The 19,769-nt window shown below is 39.0% G+C and overlaps 1 protein-coding gene across 2 annotated transcripts in view; it reads right to left on the bottom strand.

The window, feature by feature from the left end:
• Nucleotides 1-7,568: 7,568 nt before the first annotated feature.
• The window catches only part of LOC109214101 (6-phosphofructo-2-kinase/fructose-2,6-bisphosphatase), a 15,947-nt gene continuing 3,746 nt past the window's right edge, over nucleotides 7,569-19,769 (bottom strand). Inside the window, exons 9-23 of one of the 2 annotated variants that reach the window (XM_019377990.1) lie at nucleotides 18,025-18,078; nucleotides 16,263-16,316; nucleotides 16,110-16,187; nucleotides 15,228-15,319; nucleotides 15,095-15,152; nucleotides 14,936-15,010; nucleotides 13,038-13,085; nucleotides 12,248-12,345; nucleotides 12,099-12,174; nucleotides 9,575-9,637; nucleotides 9,397-9,488; nucleotides 8,645-8,713; nucleotides 8,480-8,543; nucleotides 8,310-8,375; nucleotides 7,569-7,780 (exon numbers count right to left, since the gene is read on the bottom strand). In XM_019377990.1, coding sequence (XP_019233535.1) covers nucleotides 7,706-7,780; nucleotides 8,310-8,375; nucleotides 8,480-8,543; nucleotides 8,645-8,713; nucleotides 9,397-9,488; nucleotides 9,575-9,637; nucleotides 12,099-12,174; nucleotides 12,248-12,345; nucleotides 13,038-13,085; nucleotides 14,936-15,010; nucleotides 15,095-15,152; nucleotides 15,228-15,319; nucleotides 16,110-16,187; nucleotides 16,263-16,316; nucleotides 18,025-18,078 — 1,062 coding nt within the window. In that variant the 3' untranslated portion in view covers nucleotides 7,569-7,705. Of the gene's footprint in view, nucleotides 7,781-8,309; nucleotides 8,376-8,479; nucleotides 8,544-8,644; nucleotides 8,714-9,396; nucleotides 9,489-9,574; nucleotides 9,638-11,844; nucleotides 11,970-12,098; nucleotides 12,175-12,247; nucleotides 12,346-13,037; nucleotides 13,086-14,935; nucleotides 15,011-15,094; nucleotides 15,153-15,227; nucleotides 15,320-16,109; nucleotides 16,188-16,262; nucleotides 16,317-18,024; nucleotides 18,079-19,769 lie in introns of those variants that run through there. The other variant, XR_002066118.1, reaches the window with a different exon arrangement.

The following is a 19,769-nucleotide window of genomic DNA, read 5'->3' on the forward strand; positions in this document are numbered from 1 at the left end:
ATGAGGATGTGCATTGATTACCGGCATTGAACAAAGTGACGATTAAGAACAAAGTATCCACTTGCCGAGGATTGACGATGTGTTCGACCAGCTTCAGGTGCAAAGGTGTTTCAAAGATAGACTTGAGATCTGGCTACCAATCAGCTGAGGATTAGGGTTTGTCCGATGTCCCTAAGACAGCAAATTCCGCCCACTGCGGTACGGGCAGTATGAGTTTCCTGTTTCATGTCGTTTTGGGTTGATTCAATGCCCCAACAGCATTATGGAGTTGATGAACCCGAGTGTTCAGCCATATTTGGACATGTTTTCTTGATAGTCTTTATTGATATATTTTGGTTACTCCCGCAGAGCCAGGAGGAGCACGAGCAGCAACCTCAGAGTGGTCCTTCAGACTCTGAGGGATAGTCAGTTATATGCCAATGTTCTCCAAGTGTGAGTTCTGGCTGAGTTTCAGTAGCTTTCTGGCCACGTTGTATCAGCAGAGGGTATTCAGGTGGGACCCGAAGAAAGATAGAGGCAGGTGAAGAATGCCTCGACCAGCATCAGCTACAGAGATTCGAGTTTCTGAGGTAGCAGGCTACTGATTTCGGTTCGTGGAGGGTTTCATCTATTGCAGCCCCGATGACCAAGGGACTGACCCAGAAGGTGCCCAGTTCAGATGGTCGGATGAGTGTTGAGGCCGAGCTTTCAGAAGCTTTCAAGACAGCCTCTGACTACGCACCGGTGTTGGGTTTGGCCCAACAGGTTTCAGGCCTTATACAGGTTTATTGTGATGCTTTCCCGTATTGGGCTTGGTGCAGTATGATGCAGGATGGCATAGTCATTGCCTATGGCTTCGAGTCAGTTTAAGATCCACGAAGAAAAATTATCCGGTTCATGATCTAGAGTTTGCAGCCATTGTTCATGCTTTTGAAGATTGTGGAGGCATTAACCTGTATGATGTGACGTGTTAGGTGTACACTGATTCACAAGAGTCTTCAGTATGCTGTTCAGAAAAAATGAGTTGAACTTGAAGGCAGAGGAGGTGGTTGGAGTTATTGAAAGATTATTGATGGTTACATATTTTTGTATCACCCGGGGAGAGCCAATGTAGTGGCCGACGCATTGTAGTAGGAATCCGCAGCATGGGTAGTTAGCTTATATCCCGGTCAGCCAAGAGACCGCTTGCTTGGGATATTCAGGGCTTGGCCAATCGATTTTGTGAGGTTGGATATTTCTGAGCCCAGTAGAGTGTAGCTTGCACCCCGGTCGCTTGTTCTTTCAGTGATTGGAGTGTATCCGTGATCGGCAGTTTGATGACCCCCATTTGTGTGTCCTGAGAGGGACACGGGTGCAGCATGGAGGTGCCACAAAGGTGACCTTAGATGATGATGGTGTTTTGAGATTGCAGGGACGAGTTTATGTGCCCCAATGTGCGATGGGATTCGAGAGTTGTGTCTTAGCGGAGGCCCATAGTTCCGGTATTTCTATTCACCGGGGCGCGCGAAGATGTATTAAGACTTGCCGGCCAGCATTATTGGTGGCGTTAGGATGAAGTAAGGATATTGTTGCATATGTGAGTCGATGTTTGAACTGTCAGCAGGTTAGTACGACATCTAAGGCCCTGGGTCGGACTGTTTTAGAGGATTGGAGAACTTCCGAGTGAAGTGGGAGAGGGTTACTATGGATTTGTTACTGGACTCCCGTTGAGCCCGGAAGAGTTTGAGTGCAATTTGGGTCATTGATGAGTACAGGATAGAAAGCTGACCAAGTCAGGCCGCATTTTGATTTCCTGTTGCAACCACTTATTCATGCCGATGAGGTTAGTGATATATACATCAGAGAGATTGTTGCGCCGTTCATTGGGGTGCTCGGTATCATATCTATTTCGACCGGGGTACGGCAGTTTACCTCGCGTCTTCTGAGAGTACAGTTCAGTTGAGTAAGTTGGGATACCCGCAGGTTGCAGTTGAGCAACACACCGTGTACCATCCTCAGATAACGGACGGTCCAGATTCACGAGCCGGAACCTAGTTCAGATTTTGGAAGATATGCTGCGGCTTGTTGTATCGTGACTTTGGACGGTTCGTGGAATCAGTTCTTGCTTTAGACATGAGTTTCGCCTACAACAACAGGCTAACCAGATCAGCACTTCAGATGGCCACAATATAAGTGCGTTGTATGCGGTAGTAGAAAAACATATACGATTTTCGGTCTCTGGTTGGAATGGTTTGAAGCCCAGCGCGCAGCCGGCTCGGTTATTTGGGTCACGTGATTTAGTTTAGGAGGCTTGGATAAGGACAAGATCATTCAGCGACAGGTCTTCGTTCGGCATCAGTCGACGGCAAAAGAAGTTATATGCACGATTCGTAAAGAGCATCGGAATGTAGCATTCATGGTTGATAGAGATATAAGACATGGTACTTGGCTTCGCAGTGTCGTCCTATGCGTAAGAGAGGCAGGTGATGAGGTTAAACAAACGTGCCAAGCTGACTGCAGCTATGTGCGTTCAATCTGAGAGTTCCAACAACGATTTCTCTGATGTGTGGAGAGGTGGCTTAAGACATTGCCTTGCCACCACCATAGCTTATTACGCCGTAGCTAAGAGTATACCAGATGTTTCATTTGTTCCATGCTTTCGGAGGTATCACGCGATCCGGCCCACGTTGTTAGATCTTCTAGCACTGTCCAGTTGAACAAGGATCTGTTCTATGAGGAGAGCTCGGTGGCTATTCTAGAGGGTCAGGTTCAGAACAGTATGAGTGTCGAAGAGAGTGTTTCTCTTCAGTGCGAGTTCAGTGCAGAGGTGGAGAGGTCAGCCTCCTGGAGGCAACCGGGCACCTAGGAGCCGAGTCTGAATATGCGAAGCCATTATTTCCACCATCTATTTCGCCGGACTCAGGTACTTCTTATCTCATTTTGTTCGTCTCGCGAAGATGAGGACGAACGGTTGTTTTAGGGGGAGAATGTGACGGAACCCAAAGGGATCCATCACCATTTTTCTCACTCATTCTGTTCTCCGAGGCCTTGAAAAATCCCTCATTTTTTAGTCGCCTCGATTTGTGTGCGCAGTCCGGAGCGCGATAGCCGGAAAGCTTAAGTATGAATTCTGTTGAAAAATGATGAATTTTTGATAATTAGTATATTAAAGTTGACTTTGGTCAACATTTTGGGTAAACGGACCCGACCCGGACCCGTGATTTGACGGTACCGGAGGGTCCGTAGGAAAAATATGGGACTCGGGGCATATACTCGAGTCAATTCCAAGATCCCAAGGCCGAAAATGAATTTTTGTGGGAAATTGTTTTCTGTGAAAATTAATTAAGAAAAAATGGAAATGAAATTTGATCAGAAGACTATGGTATCGGGCTTGTATTTTGGTTCCGACGCCCGGTACAAGTCTTATATGTGATTTAAGCGCTTTCTGTAAAGTTTGGTTGAAACGGACGTCATTTGACGTGTTTCGGACTTAAAATGGAAAATTTGGTTTTATGAAAAGTTGGAAGACAATCATGGTGATTTGAGGCTTGATTCTATGTATATGACGTTATTTTTGCGATTTGATCGCACGAGTAAGTCTTGTAGGATGTTTTTGAGGTGTGTGCATATTTGGTTGAGCCCCGAGGCTCGGGTGATTTTAGATAGGCCACAAGTTGCATTTTTCGAACTTTGGAAAAAAATGTTGCAGGTCAGATCTTGGTATCTTTCGCATTTGCGAAGAATTTCTCGCAAATGCGCAGTCCAGACCGCAAATGCGAGAAAGGGAGCATCTGCACAGGGGTCGCAAATGCGAACAAACAGATCCGCAAATGCGATGAGGAGCCTTCGCAAATACGATTAAAAGGGCGCGCAAATGCGAAAAGTCCCAGCCATCGTCAGAGTTCGCAAATTCGAACCAAATCTCGCATTTTCCAAAGTTAGCAGGTCGGGGTTCGCAATTGCGGAACGCCAGTTTGCGGGCAAATTTTTCCCCCGCATTTCCCATATCTGAGGCCCGCAATTTTTCATACTTATACGAATTTTAACCCTCTTTTCTTCATTCTTTCAAAACCCAAACTCCATAGGCGATTTTCCAAGAAACTTTCTTCCTCAAATCATTTGTAATTCAATTTTTACTTAATCCCTTCAATCATTTACATCATTTATCATGTTTTCATCTTAAAATCAAGGATTTTCATGGGTGAAAATGGGGATTTTGGGTAGAACTTAGGTTTTCTTAAAATTGGGGATTTGGACCTCAATTTGAGGTCCAATTTCAAAACAAATCGTAGATATGAACTCGTGGGGGAATGGGTAATCGGGTTTTGGTTCGAACCTCGGGTTTTGACCACGTGGGCCCAGGGGCATTTTGGGAAATTTTGAAAACTTTGGGAAATTCATTTTCGTGCATCCAAATTGATTCAATTAGCATTTGTTGATACATTCAAGTAATTTGTGACTAGATTCGAGCGGTTTGGTGGTGAATTCGAGGGGCAAAGCTATACTAGAGGCTTGAGTTGAGTTTGGAGCATTTGAGGTAAGTGTTTGGTCTAACTTTGGCTTGAGGGAATAGGAGTAGAGTCTTAGATGCTAATTGCTATTTGTCGAGTACGGTGTATAGGCATGGTGACGAGTATCTATACACTGGTGTCGAGCATGACCGTGAGTCCTAAATTGCTAAATTATCGAATTCTTAATTGTTGTCTATGAGGATTTGGTTGGAAATCTTTAACATTGAGCCAGTAATTGTTGAGACTAAGTGTGGATTTAATTGCGTTAAGTAGAAATTGAATGAGCTTGGTTATAGCTAGATCTCCCTTGCCGGGATAGTTTATTGTATTTCATTGCTCCCTTGCCGGGATAGATATTATAACATCTTTCTCCCTTGCCGGGATTATGTTGTGTATTGTGTTGAAAGAAATGGGATCGCGTGGCACGCCGACCACGAGTTATTATGAAATGGGATCGTGTGGCACGCCGACCACGAGTTATTATGAAATGGGATCGTGTGGCAGGCCGACCACGAGTTATTATGAAATGGGAACGTGTGGCACGCCGACCACGTGATATTATTGTAATTGGAGCGTGTGGTACGCCTACCACGTGATGTAAGGAAATGGGATCGTGTTGCACGCCTGCAAATGAGAGGAAATTGAAATAAGTGAAAGTGGTATGTTTTCCTTTATTCTGTGTAGAGAATCAGATGTAGTTCTTCTGTTAATCCTGATACTCTGTTTTATCTGCTTCCCCATAAGTATGTTCCCCTCCAGCTTATGCTACTTTCCGCTATTATTTTGTTGTACTTGTATATATATATCTGCACAGGTTTATCTGGTGGTCTGGTCTAGCCTCGTCACTACTTCGCCGGGGTTAGGCTAGGCACTTACCAGCACATGGGGTCGGTTGTGCTGATGCTACACTCTGTGCATCTTTTTGCACAGATCACAGTACCGGAGCAGCAGCTTTTGGACAGCAGTAGGAGCATTTGGGAGCTGACTTCAGTCCAGAGATCCCGAGGTAGCCTTGCTGACGTCCGCATGGCCCGGAGTCTCTTCTATCCTTATTTCGTTTGTTGTCCTTGTACCGGAACAAACAGTATTGTATTTTATTCAGACTCTGTTTTTTAGTATTCTATAGACGTTCGTGAGTTAGTGACTCCAGTCTTGGGTAGAGGTTGTAATTGAATTTCCGCACTTGTTTCCGCTCATTTATATTTAAAACTTTCGCTTTTATGTTAAATGTCTTATTGCCGTAATATTGTCATGTTGCCTAAAAGGTTAAAAATTAGTTGGCTTGCCTAGCTCCTAATAGTAGGCGACATCACGACTCCCGACGGTGGGAAATCCGGGTCGTGACACCATGATTAATTATTTTTAACCAATCATCATGCATAATACATAAATAATATTATTAAAATATTTTGCTTTTTCATTGAATATAAATTTGATGTAAATCTTGAATTGAAAACAATTCATGGCACACGAGCATCTAATGAAAATAAACCAATTAATAAAAAAAATTGTTAAACTTTGATACATAGGAGACTTGGACGAACTTTGTTCTAGGAAATCTAATCTAACATCGATCAATTTTCTTTGAATATTTTATAAATGAATCAATTAGTCATACTGAAGTAAGAATAAGTAATTTAAAGAGCCAACCTCATTTGTATAATTAGAACCACTTTATTATCACGTAAAAGAAAAATATCCATATAAACTTGCCCATATTTTGTATCCTCTAAAATTAGATTTTATATTTTAAAAAATTATCGCTTAATTATTTTTTTATTATTTAATATTTTAAAAAATAACTCAATTTATTAGAATTATGTAGTAGCTCCTAATATTTAGATAAAAGATACTAACTTAATTTGTTTTAGCTTTATATGAACTAAATAAAATTAAGACTTTAAAGGATAGTAAGAATTTTCAACTTTTTAAAATGTTATAGATATTTTTAGAATGTAGTACTAAATTTTTCTTTTAGTGCTTGTCTTTATTTTAGCACGTTCCTGGTTATAAAAGAAGTATACTTAAGAACACCAATTCTTGGAAAGAAAATTATGACGTACTTTTCTAATTCAAGTAGGATCAACGTTGTAGAGTCGGGCATATATATAGTTTAATCGAAAAAGAATTTCATTATCAAGTAATTTACCATTAGATCCTTAAATTATACAAATATTTAAGGGTATAAAAGTCAATCAATGTTTTAGAAATATTTTAGTCGTTCAACATTTAGCATAAATCATTCGTATATATATATATATATATATATATATATATATATATATATATATATATATATATATATATATATATGCGCGCGCGCGTGTGTGACTGAATTGATTTTAAGAAAGTATAGGTCTTTTGAGACAACTATGATTTTAGGTCTACCTTGTCTCCTTTTAACACCTTCATTCACCATAATTTCAAACCTAGACTAATGTATCTGGAGATTGATGCAAAACATCTCAAGTCGAGTATTTAACAATGTATAAATTAAAATGATGAATTCAACAAACAAGCACTCAAAAATGACCACCAAAGGATGTGGTGCAGTGAATGGGACTGCTCTTCCCTTAACCAGAGGTCTCGGGTTCGAGCCCTGGGTATGGAAAATCCTTGGTAGGGAGCGCTTCCCCCCGAAAGGGGCCCTACGCGGCGCGAATCCGGATATAGTCGGGCTCCAATGCGGGTACCGGACACCGGGTGGGAAACAAAACAAAAAAAATGAGACGGTAAAAAAAGTTTCGATTCCTATGACGAGCTTGCACCAAGACCCAAGAACCAATAGATAAATGTATTTAAGTAAAACATAGAGAATTACCACAAAAAGTGATGAATTGTGATGGGAATAGCCTGTCTTATTCTGGTACGATAAAAGGGTCCTAGTTGCCTAAGTTAGTCTCTTCAGGGATCCCATGTGAATTTGGAGGAGAGGAAAGAGGTTTTAAAGTTTGTCATCTTCAAAAGTTGACCGTATTAAGAACCAGTTTAGTCCCAGTAAGCTGGATATGTCACAACTTTGGAGAGATTATTTGCTCGTGAAATCACAAAGAAAAGAGAAATAGGGGAACTGGAGAAGGCAGTAAGAAGAAGAAGAAGAAGAAGAAGACGAAGATGAAGCCCTTAATGAGGCAATTGCTGTCAGTCTCGTTGATATACAATTTTTGGTATCAATTACAATTTGAAGAATGAGGCAATTGCTGCAGATATGAATTAGCAAGTCAAGTTGCAATGACCTACATCAGCTTGTATCTCTTCTCCTGCACTCCTGTAACCCCCATTTGTATCTCTATGATTGTGTGAAGTGGCGTCTGGAAGTTAAGAAGGAAAATGGTAAAACAAAATGACAGTTCCATTTTTATACCAGATCAGGAAAGCAAATAGCATAGGTTTCTGCTTTAAGTTCGCTAAAATGAAGCATAAATGAACAAACTTTCCCCGATAGCAACAACATGCTTTAACCTTGTCTTCCAGCCACTAGAATAAAATCAGGAGACTAGTCCAGGTTCAAAGCCACTTTCCCTATTAAATGATGAGTTGATAAAACCTCAACTATCATTTAGCACCAACCGTATCTACAACCTTGAAAAGATAACACCCCTAACACATGTTTTTTAATGTTCAACATCTAACATGGATGCATATTTTTCATACGAGATGCCTTAATGAACTTCTTTCAGCATCTCAAATATATCATGTATATAAACAATACACTTCAAATGTGCCAATCAGCAGGAATGGATATGCATTCCTGCTCATGATATAACGATCTTCATCAAATTCTTCACACGCAAGTGCTGCCTCAGAAAGAAAGAAGTTACCAGTATTTCAAGTAATTACCTCAATGTGTGGGACTTCTTTCAAAGGCCTATCAGCAAAATAAGCATACAAAGCCCTCAATACTGCCTACAAGAGAATTTAGAAAGAAAATACTCTAAGTCAAGCACATGCTCTATTGGCATGGCAGCAAGCTAATCTTCATGTATCCCAGTATTAGCACATTTACCAACCTGGTGAGATACCACCACCACTGGTGCTCTCTGTCTTTCAAGCTCAATAATCACCGGCTCCAACCTGCGTGTTGAATGTTCATTAGAATGATCAGAAATTTGCAGATACCTAGACTTAATTTATTGAAGGAACAAATCATACATTATAAACACTTAATAACAAACCTTTGTATGACGTCAAGATAAGATTCACCTCTAGGGTATCTATACCTCAGCTTGTCCTTTTTGCGTGACCTGTATGCATAAACAAGTAACAAGCAATATTTGACAACTAACAAGTAATTGCGGTTTAAGATGAAAAAGAGAGTATTGTTCATTAATGCATCAGTACAAGAGAATGGTGCAGACCAGCTTCATTCTTCTGACAAGTACTATACACTATTTATAAAAGCATACAAAGAAGAAGAGTAAATCACAGGAAGTTAGAAGATAATGAAGCAGATGAGTGTGTTGATTCCACGGAGATGTTCTTACTCCATACATGAGTCTTTCAGATCAGTTGTTCCACAAATTACTCACAAACTAGGAAGGTGAGGTTCGTGTTAATTGCTTAATATTTGAATTTCTAGTCCTGAGACAGCATGGAAGACCTTAGCTTACTACATTTCGAAGCAGTTAATCCAGTTGCATTGCCTATACAGATAGATTCCGGCAAAATAAAAAACAAAGCAATGGGCCCAATCAATATCATATTGAACTCGTTAGGTACACACCAAGCTAACTCTATGGTCAATTCCCTGTCATAGCAATATCACCTTTTGGTAACTGGTGAGGCTTATTTCCCCTTTGGTATGTGTTAATAGTTTGCTAAATGTTTCTATAAACATTACATAAAATTACTTGGATAAAATCCTACTGTGTCACAGTCAGATGGATAAGTGTGCATCACGAAAGGTAAAAGAAGAGTTATAGCATACTCATATTCTTCAGGCATATTTTTCTTTATTTCTTCATATGTCATTCCGTCACATACGCCAGAATTTATTTCATCAAGGGCTCGCCATTGTATCTGAAAAAGGAGTTAGGAAAGAGGAAGAACCATACTTCACCAAAGTCAAGATTAACAAAAGAAAACAAACAGTTCAACAAGCAAACCTTGGGAAACCCAGCAATTGGACTAGCTGTCAGGATTGTTCTTTGCAATGTGCTGGTCCATATCTAAGCCAAAGAAAATATAGGGCATTTTATACAACATCTCTAGCATATATCTAACAAATTGCGCAGAATAAGCACTACCAGCTATCTTCAACTACTAATGCTTTATGCAGGGTCAGCACCACCTACTAAAAGTTTTAACAAACAATAACTAAAAATGCATTTTTCAAGGTTTATGGAGAAATGGAAAAAAAAAAGATTGAAACTTTTGAGCTTTTATGCTATTTTCTTCATGTACATTATGTTCTTCAGAAAAAACAAGCTTTTAATTCCTTGAAACCAAGAAATTTAAGATACTATAACATGGCACAATCCCAAAGATCAGCCACAAGACTGCAACCATACAAAAAGTCAAAAGAAGATAGCACCTGAATCTATTTTATTATTTCTTTGATTTCTTTTTTGAGAAGAAACCGAGGCCTCTTTTGCGCAAACAGGAGTATCAAGCTTCTACGAAATCACATTTTCCACAGAGGGATTCGTTATATCTTAAGATCCATATAGAAGTTTGGCATCTGCACCACTAATTAGGAGTAACGCAGTTAAGGATAATACTAATTATTTAAATTTTGGAAGCAACATAAAATGGTACTTCCCATATGTTCGAAATAGGTGGCAGCTAATGTTTTCATACACTTGCCTTCGTAATTTCAGCTACCCTTAATTCTGCTTCAAGTTTTGTGTAAGCAATGATAGAAGTATAAATACTGCTTTAGATTCTTTTAGTTCAAAACTACAGATGACATTTGCAACTACTGCTTTAGAATCTGGTGGAGGATCAACAAGATACCAATATATGAACAGGAAGCAGGGATGGTATTTTTCTGTTAAATCTTGTTATGCAATTCTGCTTCAACAGGATTATATTACAGAAAATCAATGGCCTTGGAAGATGATTTGAAAAGTGAAAGTTCCAACATAAGTCACATGTTTTGGATGGATTGCTAACCATGGTGCATGTTTAACTCACAACAAATCTACAAAGAAGAGGGTATTTGTTGCGCAACTGATGTTTTCTATGCAAAGATTCTCTAGAATCTATTAATCATTTGTTGTTGCATTGCAATCAGAATTAGCAAATATGGGCTATGTTTCTATGCCCTTTCAGAGCGAAATGGGTTATGCCAGGCACTCTGAAGCAATCTCTTAGCAGCAGTCAAGGGCAAGAAGATGGACAAGAAGAACATATTGCTGTTGTAAAACATATATAGATGTCTTCAACACTTGTACTTTTGGAACAGGGGGATATTGTGAAGGAACTAGGGAATCTATTGGACTTAATTGACACCTTAAGTCTAGAACAGGAATTGAATGTTCGTCCACCTCTGTATATACTCTGTACCTCCTCTGTATTAGAACATTAATAATATTACTTATCAAAAAGAATGTTTGCTACTTTATCTAACATGAGTAGGAAGTTACAAATATCAGAGAGGGCTGTGCTCATGCTTCCTCTAGAGAGCTAATTTCCCAGTTGAAAACATTGAGAAAAAGAAGAAAACAAAACATGCATGCTCACCTTGGGGGAAAAGGCCAAAGGTTCCTGCACCTGGCATAGTTTACTATCCATAGCAGGAAGTTTAACGATGGTGGGTTTGGGGAGAGGTATAGGTAGGCCGAAGAAATATTGGGGAGAGGTAATTAGGTAGGACATGGCGCATCTTCAGCTTACGAGGACATGACCCTTGATAGGAGGGTGTGGAGGGCGAGGATTAGGGTAGGCAATCGAGCCTCTTTCCTTTCATTATAGTAGTAGTAGTGTTATTCTAGTATTCCCATATTCTTAGAATTCTATTACTACCTGACGTTGCTTGTGTTTTGATTTTTCTACTATCTTGTTGTTGTTATTGCTTCCCTGACTTTTACAGTACTGTATTTCTTCTCTATATTGTTGTGATTTTGTATGCTTGCTTTGAGCCGAGGGTCTATCGGAAACAGCATCTTTACCTGCACAAGGTAAGGGTAAGGCTGCATACTCACTACCCTCCTCAGACCCCACTTGTGGGATTACACTGGATTTTTTCTTTTGTTGTTGTTGTAGTCACTCAGAAAAAGTTTTCATCAGCAATTAGAGGAAACTTTCTTCTTTAGCCAGAGAACAAAACAATACAGAACAGGTTTCAAAATGAAGAAATAGTTTTTCTGAATATGTTAACAGTAACACAGCAAAAGGTCAAAAAAAGCAGAAAGCTAGGCTCTCAAGGTTGTACCCATCTGATTCAGTGGCTTCTAATGCTTTTCCAATCCTAATGCTTTCTCCTAAATGTATGAGTCACTCCTAATGCTTTCTCAATTGCTTTAAGCCTATCTTTTTCCCAGCTCTCCCTCAACTTACCTGTAATACCTCATACAGAAGCTGTAGGTCAATCCCCATTTTTCAATTTTAATAAAAGCACAAGTTAAAGTCAAAAACATAAAGGAAAAGAAAAATATATACAATTGAATCATCAATAATGGAACTCACAGAAGCGGCCTTCTCATTTTTCAGTCGTTTTTCAACAAAATTGGCAAGCTTCTTCGCATAGAGCTCCCCAGCTTCACTGTCAGAGAAAATTTTCAATGTGTTATTCCTCGAAACATATAGCATCTTCAAGGTGTTCAGAGGATGAAAACCTTATGGCAGTGTCACCCCCAATTCTGCCTCTAACATTGTATAGACTCTCTCCATGCCTTGTTAGAAAAATTGGACGGGGTGTCAGATGTGTATTGACCTGCATATCATGTCAATCTGTTGGGCACTTCCAACAAAATTTAAGAGCAAATGAGAGAAGCAAATTAAACAAAAAAATGTCTAGATCAAGCCAATTTCCATCTTGCAATGACTGCTAGTGTGCGGCCAAATCTCTATCTTTCCTTCCTTACTTTTCTGGGATAAGTAGAACGCCCATGACGTATATGAAGTTCACTCTTAGGCAAAATGTGAAGCCCCACCTTTCCCCACAGGAATTTGCCAGATCTTAGTTATACATTCGAATGAAGAAAAGAACACCAGTAACCAGGACATGTTCTGTACAGCATGGAAATTTTCCATTTACCAGTCTGTACCAGTAGTGACATCAGACAGTAGCAAGAATACTGGCACTGCTGCCAAACTCTGAATTGTTAATCTCTCCTTTTATTGAAACCACAAGAACAGATCCTGAGTCTTGAAGACTAAACTAAGGCAGTAACCATCTGTGGATGCGTCTTATCGCCTTCTTTGCTTCTTTCTCATTTTTCTTTTTTCCTTTTGTCTATATTCCATGCAGAGGAAGGATACCAAAGAGGTTACAGGCGTTAAAAGAAATAAAAGCAATTCCTTCATGGCTAGCAACTTTACTCAACAGGATTCAGGAGATGCCTCAAATCACAGTAGTCTGTTGGAAGAGAAAAGAGACCACTTAGTAGGAGAGCAGTAACTTACCAAGAAGAAGACGATCCTCCCAGGAAGATACCCACTAATATTATTCACCTGCACAAATCAAACAGACTCTTTAAGGAGTGTGAAGTTGTATATATAATTTCTAGAGACTGATTTGGTAGGATTCTATTTGCTCCTTCAGAATGTGAATTGAGTTGCACAGAAACTTATAGCCCGATTGGCCAAGCTGCAAAATTCAGCTTATTTTGAGAAGTGCTTTTTTTTCAAAAGTGCTTTTCTCAAAAGTACTTTTGGTGAGAAGCAGTTTGTGTTTGGCTAATTAGTTTGAAAAGCACTTCTGAGCAGCAATTAGTGTTTGACCAAACTTTAAAAAACTGCTTCTAAGTGTATTTTTCTCAAAAGTGCTTAAAAAGTGCTTTTGGAGAGAAGCTACTTTTTTCTGCTTCTCCAAAACTGCTTCTGCTTCTCCTCAAAAGCACTTTTTTTCCTTCCAAAAGCTTGGCCAAACACCTCAATTTTTGGCCAAAAGTGCTTTTTTTTTAAAAAGCACTTTTGGCCAAAAAGAAGCTTGGCCAAACAGGCTATTAGTCTATAATTGCAGGAAGTCTAGCTGCAATCGAATTAAAAGAAAGTAGAATTTTATACAAGCGCATGCATGTCCCTGGCATTATAGTAAAGCAGAGTAACTCAGATAAAACTAGAAGAATCTTGACAGAGGCTTACAAACTCTTATTTTTCTGTATTTTTGTCTTCTGATTTTGTAACTATTGCATCTACTTGATGCCTTTCTAATGAAATACCTTACTTCATCAAAAAAAAAAAAAAGAATCTTGACAGAGGCACAAACTTCCATCAATTTTGGAAAGTAAGTCATTTACTTATATAAGCTTAACTCCATACTCTACTGGAAATGCTACTGACTATGAACTCAAAACAAGGCTAGCCAAAAAGATGGACAAATTTGCAAACTGCTGCACAGGCATATTAAGAAAGAATGAGAAAGTCATATAGCCAGTTCTGAATTGCTCCGACCTCTCTTTTCTCTTTAATTAACTGAATAATCCACTGTCAATATCTTTTGAATTTCTTACTGAAGCCAATCTAAACATCGTCTGCCCCACAGATTGCACCTTTTCTCCAACTCCTAAAATTCGACTATGAAAATGAAATTGGCATTCAAAATTCTCTATCAGCCTGTGAAAGCATCTAGAATAACTTTAGATTTTAGACAGTCCTTCTGGACCGTCAAAAGATATATAGCTATCACAGAAGTTAAATGCGATGAACACCTGAAGAAGCCAGGGGACTTCATATTCCTTCACAAGATATAACATATAGAAAATCAAATTGCTAATCACAAACTTTGCCAGATAGGGTGAAAGAAGTTAAAACCCCTAGTTAAAAGAATCAAACCTAAGACCTAAAACCATTCAGAGGCACAGTCTACCACTTGAGCCAGCCTCACAGGTGGCCTGCTGTCACTGGAATTACTCAAAATCATCATGAAGAAATCAAGACAAATTTGTTTGACTAAAGTCCAGCTTGGAATTAATTCCTTGGATGGAAAATGCAGTGTTTGCTACCAATGCTTGCATCCAGGGGCGGATTTAGGGGGGCAGAAGGGGGTTCACCCGAACCCCCTTTGCCGAAAAATTACACTGTATATATAAGGCAAAATCTGTTTTTTACCTCTATATATTAAGTTTTGAACCTCCTTAACACAATCCAAAAGTATAGTTTAGTGGTCAAGGGGTTTCAAAACATTCATAAGGTCATAGGTTCAATTCCCACTAGCTACAAAAAAAAAATTTTGAACCCCCTTCGTGGAGATCCTGCCTCCGCCACTGCTTGCATCACAAACTTTTTGAAGTGTCCTCCAATAAACAATGCATGAAATGTGTAAGTGTGAACTTCATAAACAAATAACTACGGTTACTTACTTGTATTTGTCCTCCATTACCACTGACCATATCAATCATTTTGATGTAAGAACCTTCCTCTACTGGCTCATAAACCTTAAAAAAATGATAACCATTACATAACATGATGTTAAGCATTCATAGCTGAATATAAAAATAACAACCATGATAAGGAATCACCTTTTCATAATTATCAAGGCGATTTTTGAAGTCTCTGTATCCAGCTTCAAAATCTGGCCTGTACAACAATGCCAACAATGTAAGTTTTCTAACTAATATGAGAAACACCAAAAGATACAGCAAGTTATCATACTCTTCAGCGTAGTCTGGGCTTTGTTGAACTTTCAGACGTATGTTTCTTTCAATTATTTTACGATCATTACAGATTGTTTCCAAGAAAATAATCTGCAAGTAAAGCATTACAGACATCAAGAAAGAGTACTAAGAGCAGATAAACTCAAGCTTCTGCATATGGATCCATCAAATCCACCAACAAGTATCACCATACGAAGTACATTTAATAAAAGGAATCTATTAAAAGAAAGTATGGAGATGAATTAAAGCGCTGAGATACATAAGCACTCCAGCCAACAAGTCGAGGTGACCTCACGATGCTGCAATTTTTGAAGTAATAAGAAACTAAAAACATAGCCTTGATGATCCATAGGTAATAGTCCTTTGTGAATTTTAATACTCTTTCGACAGACAAAGAATTGATAGTTTCAACCTAGAATTCAGAAACATGCAACTGCCCAAAGAGAAATAAGGGCATGTTGACTTCATCACTTTGAGGACTTCTATGTTATCTCCACCTCCCCCCTCCCACCCATGGAAACAAGATAAGGTATAGTATTAGCTGACAAATACTATTTGCTAGTAATCCAGTACTTGCACTTCCATCGGCATGAATTAAACACATCTTACAGTTCTTTCTTTTTTTTTAAGTTGATAACCAAGAAATCACAGAGGGTTGTGGCGCACGGTAAGAAACTTGGTGGATAATGGGTCCTCCCCTCTACACTTAAATACCAGGCTTTCGTAGCCTGCACTGGGAATCGAACCCATGACGTGCGCCTGACCCATGCATCACATGTTGCATTCTTACCACTAGACCGAAGCTTGAGAAACACATCTTACAGTTCTATTAAAGGAAACTAAGAGCAGTAATACTACATGTCCATTAATAAGACTTCACCTTGCATTTTCCCTCAGCCATTTTCATAAGCATATTCCTTCTTCGCCTCGAGCTATTTGTGGCGTCGAAAATTCCTACCTGCATTCAGTAATGGATATTGTTATTGGAAACTTAGAAACAGGTACTGTTCATTAAAAATAACAGAAGACTTACCTGACCACCCTCTTGCATCCAAGCGATCATATCTTCCATTGCAAGGGCTGCTACCTAGTAGCATGTGATGTATTAAAACTATGTGAAAAGAAGAAAGTTAATCCGACGAATAAATTAAGTGCAATGTAACTATATGAGAGATTAATGATACACTAGAACTCAAAATTTTCTGCACATTAGCCCTAGAGACGATGTAACAATGAACTCTTACCATGACTACAACAACAAGAAGATTAGAAATTTCCTCAAATATTAACAGACAGATTGTAAATATATGGACCTATGGCCATCCTATCTAAGCCACAAATTCTAGAAAGTAGCTTCTACAGCAAGATATGAAAGCAATTTGTCCCTATCTACAACTCTTATAAAGTAGATACAACAGAAGTAAAATGTTCTCCTAAAAATGAATGGTCCAATGACCAATTAATGGGTGCTGGATTGGCAATGGAGAATATTGATGCAAATTGAAAATTTCCCATGCATGGTATATGAAAAATCCCTATCCCTATGTTCTATTCTGTGGGACGCCAGGAGGGGCTACTAAGATGTTGGGGCAGGGCAATCAAGAACCTGTCCATAATTGGATAGAGACTATAGATTGATTACATGAGGAATGGGGCACTGTCAGGGAATTTTTTTCATAGCACTGTGCGGAATCGGAGATAGGACTTCAAAAGTTTATACGTAATTTGTCATAACTTATCTGGGGTTTTTGATTCAAGTTAGCTAGTGCACACCCTTACCACTCCAAACCAGACCCTCTGACTCTTTCTTCATTCCACGTTTCTCAAAACAGATCACACCAGAGGACACCCCTCCACTCTCTTTCGTTGATCTCTCCTGTCTCTCAAGACACATAAGAACATGTCTGACACTCCTTATGGTTCTTTTGGGACACAGAACAAATAACAGAGAGAACATAGGAGAACCTTAATTTCGCAACAGAACACAAAACAAGAAAGGGGAGAAAGCCATCGTTATTGCTACTAGTTATGACTGAATCTCTCGGACTTCACTTTTTCTCTCTATCTTCCCCCATCCCTCTCTTTCCCAATCTCAAACCGATATTTAACCCCAGTTTTAAATCATGCTGAACAACAGACAAGGAAAGGGCAGATGGTGACCTCCTCTGACCACATTAGGGGGCCTCTACATCTCCATTTCAACAGCTCTATCTATCATGTTTGACATGCAATCTTCCTTGTCAACTTCCAATTAAACATCCCTAAATCCACCTGTTTGCATATTAGCAAAATACACAAGCACAGAGCTGAATGTACTGCCCTTTTAATGCTCAGCCTCTCATCTTCCTGGTCTTGCCTCTTTCCTCTAAATCTCCCATTGCTTCAAGTGGTGTCATCCGACACTACTTCACTGAAAAATACATTTAAATGTATATGTGTACATAATACACACATACACACACGATAGACTAACACTGTTTGAAAAATAATGTAAAGTAAACATCAGTTCAGGATAGAAGTAAAGCCTTATTGAAACCCACCACCTCAAACCCAAACATGGTACTAGCAGAGTTCTAACAATAGGTAGGTGTCAAAATCCTATGTATGCCATTGCCAATTTGATAAATGAGGAAACGACAGAGAATAGAGGCCAAAATGGGGTCGATACAGGGATAGCATTTGGTATGCCAGCCCGATCACTGCCTCATTGCCACTCCTAATTAAGATGATTTCAGGCTTCTAGCAAACAGACAATAAACACACCTATTCTTTTTCTTTGTGCTGACAGACATTACCTCATTACGAGCCTCCAAGCCTTCTGGATTGTCACCTCGGAAGAAATCAGCAGTCTGCATCAACAAGATACACAAGAAAAAGAAGTTTTACAGTTTCTATTTCAATTAATATGAACTTAAAGCTCCACGAGGGAAAAGATCCAATAAGTCATCCCCAAGACATATGTAGTTGCTTCATCACTATGTGTAAAAAGGTAGAAAGTAATAGCACCAAAAAGAAGAAAATGTCAAGGATGACAACAACTGGTAAAATTCATTCAAGAGTTGAGTTTTCAACGGTAGCTACAAGTGAATCATCTATCAGTCTGACAAACAACAAAATCAAGAACAGAAACAGTTTTGACAAACAACAAATGACAAATTCCTCTAAAAAGGAAGATTGTTAAATTGTTTCATTTCCAGAAATTGTCATGACAAAAAAAATAATTGGGACGTCTAGATGAAAACTGGTTCTATCCACAAGGCCCACCTGTACGAGCATGTTTCAGTTGTCTTACATTTAGAATTAGAGTTTTCTCACTTCTATAAGCATTTGTCAATTTTAAGATATTTTATTATTATTCTGGAAATGAGGCATATAGGTAACTTTGTGTTCTCCAAGAATCATGGAGGAAGTTGTTTAATGTTCTCTAACAGGCCCCTCATCCACCTTGAATCACCGTAGTTCACTTACCCTTATAATCTAACTCTTCATATAAATTGTAGCAACTAGAGTGCTCATGGAAGCCTCTAAGTACAAATGCTCTCCAAGTACTATTTCGCAAGAGCTGCATAAAGGCCAGAAATTACATTTAGGGTATTAACCAAATATTAGTAAGCATTTAGGATATCAACCAAATGTTGGTAAGGCCCAGCAGGAGTTGCACAAACTTACTAACGATGCCTTTTTCAAGTTCGGGCTTCTCTCATAATTTTTACATGGTAGTACAGGTCCGAACAGTTGATAATTTCTGAGTACAACACATTCATTTCATCTCCCAAGAATTTTCCTTCCTCAGAAGAAATTGTTCCTAGGAGTTTTGGATTAGATTCCAACACCTTCCTCCATGGTTCATCTTAGTCTCTGCTGTTATGTCGTAATAATGCCAAGCAGTCCCAAAATCTTCTCTGGGGCTCTTCCCTATGGTACCATGAAAGCTCAATACTTTTTTATGTTCTTTCCACCACATAACAAACCCTAGAATACTATTTTCCTGCTGACAATTAGGCATGACATCCTTCAAATTTGTTCTATATCAGCACACTACTAACAAATGTAAGGAATATAAGTGGCCACTTTATCTAATCTCGGTGGCTTTAAAATATAAGCCCAGTAGTGAAATTAGAAAACAGTGGAACAGAAGCAGCACGCCCAGCATCTGGACTGTAAGGCATCCTTGAGGTTGAATTCTTTAATATCTTATTTGGGGAAATGATTTTTCAACTCTATAGATCAGAGTAAAGTAAATCGGCATGCAGAACCTACTACCAGGAATAATTTAGAATTTCTGCATTTTGTGCATGGATGTCTGCACATGTTGTATATTTTCTACAAAAAGGATGTCCAAGGACTACTACATTTTGTCTCTACTCTCTTCAGAACATAAAGCTTTTAGATCTCTTGATACAATTGCTAATTGTAGTACCAGTTCTTTTCCCCTTTTTCTTTTTCTTTTTTTTTTTTGGGGGGGGGGGGGGAGGGTTATATGTGACGGAGTACGGCTAGGTTCTTTTTGACTTGGAGTCAATTTGAAAAACAGTTCAGT

This window comes from Nicotiana attenuata, unplaced genomic scaffold, assembly GCF_001879085.1.
Source record: "Nicotiana attenuata strain UT unplaced genomic scaffold, NIATTr2, whole genome shotgun sequence".
In the NCBI taxonomy this organism is placed as follows: domain Eukaryota; kingdom Viridiplantae; phylum Streptophyta; class Magnoliopsida; order Solanales; family Solanaceae; genus Nicotiana; species Nicotiana attenuata.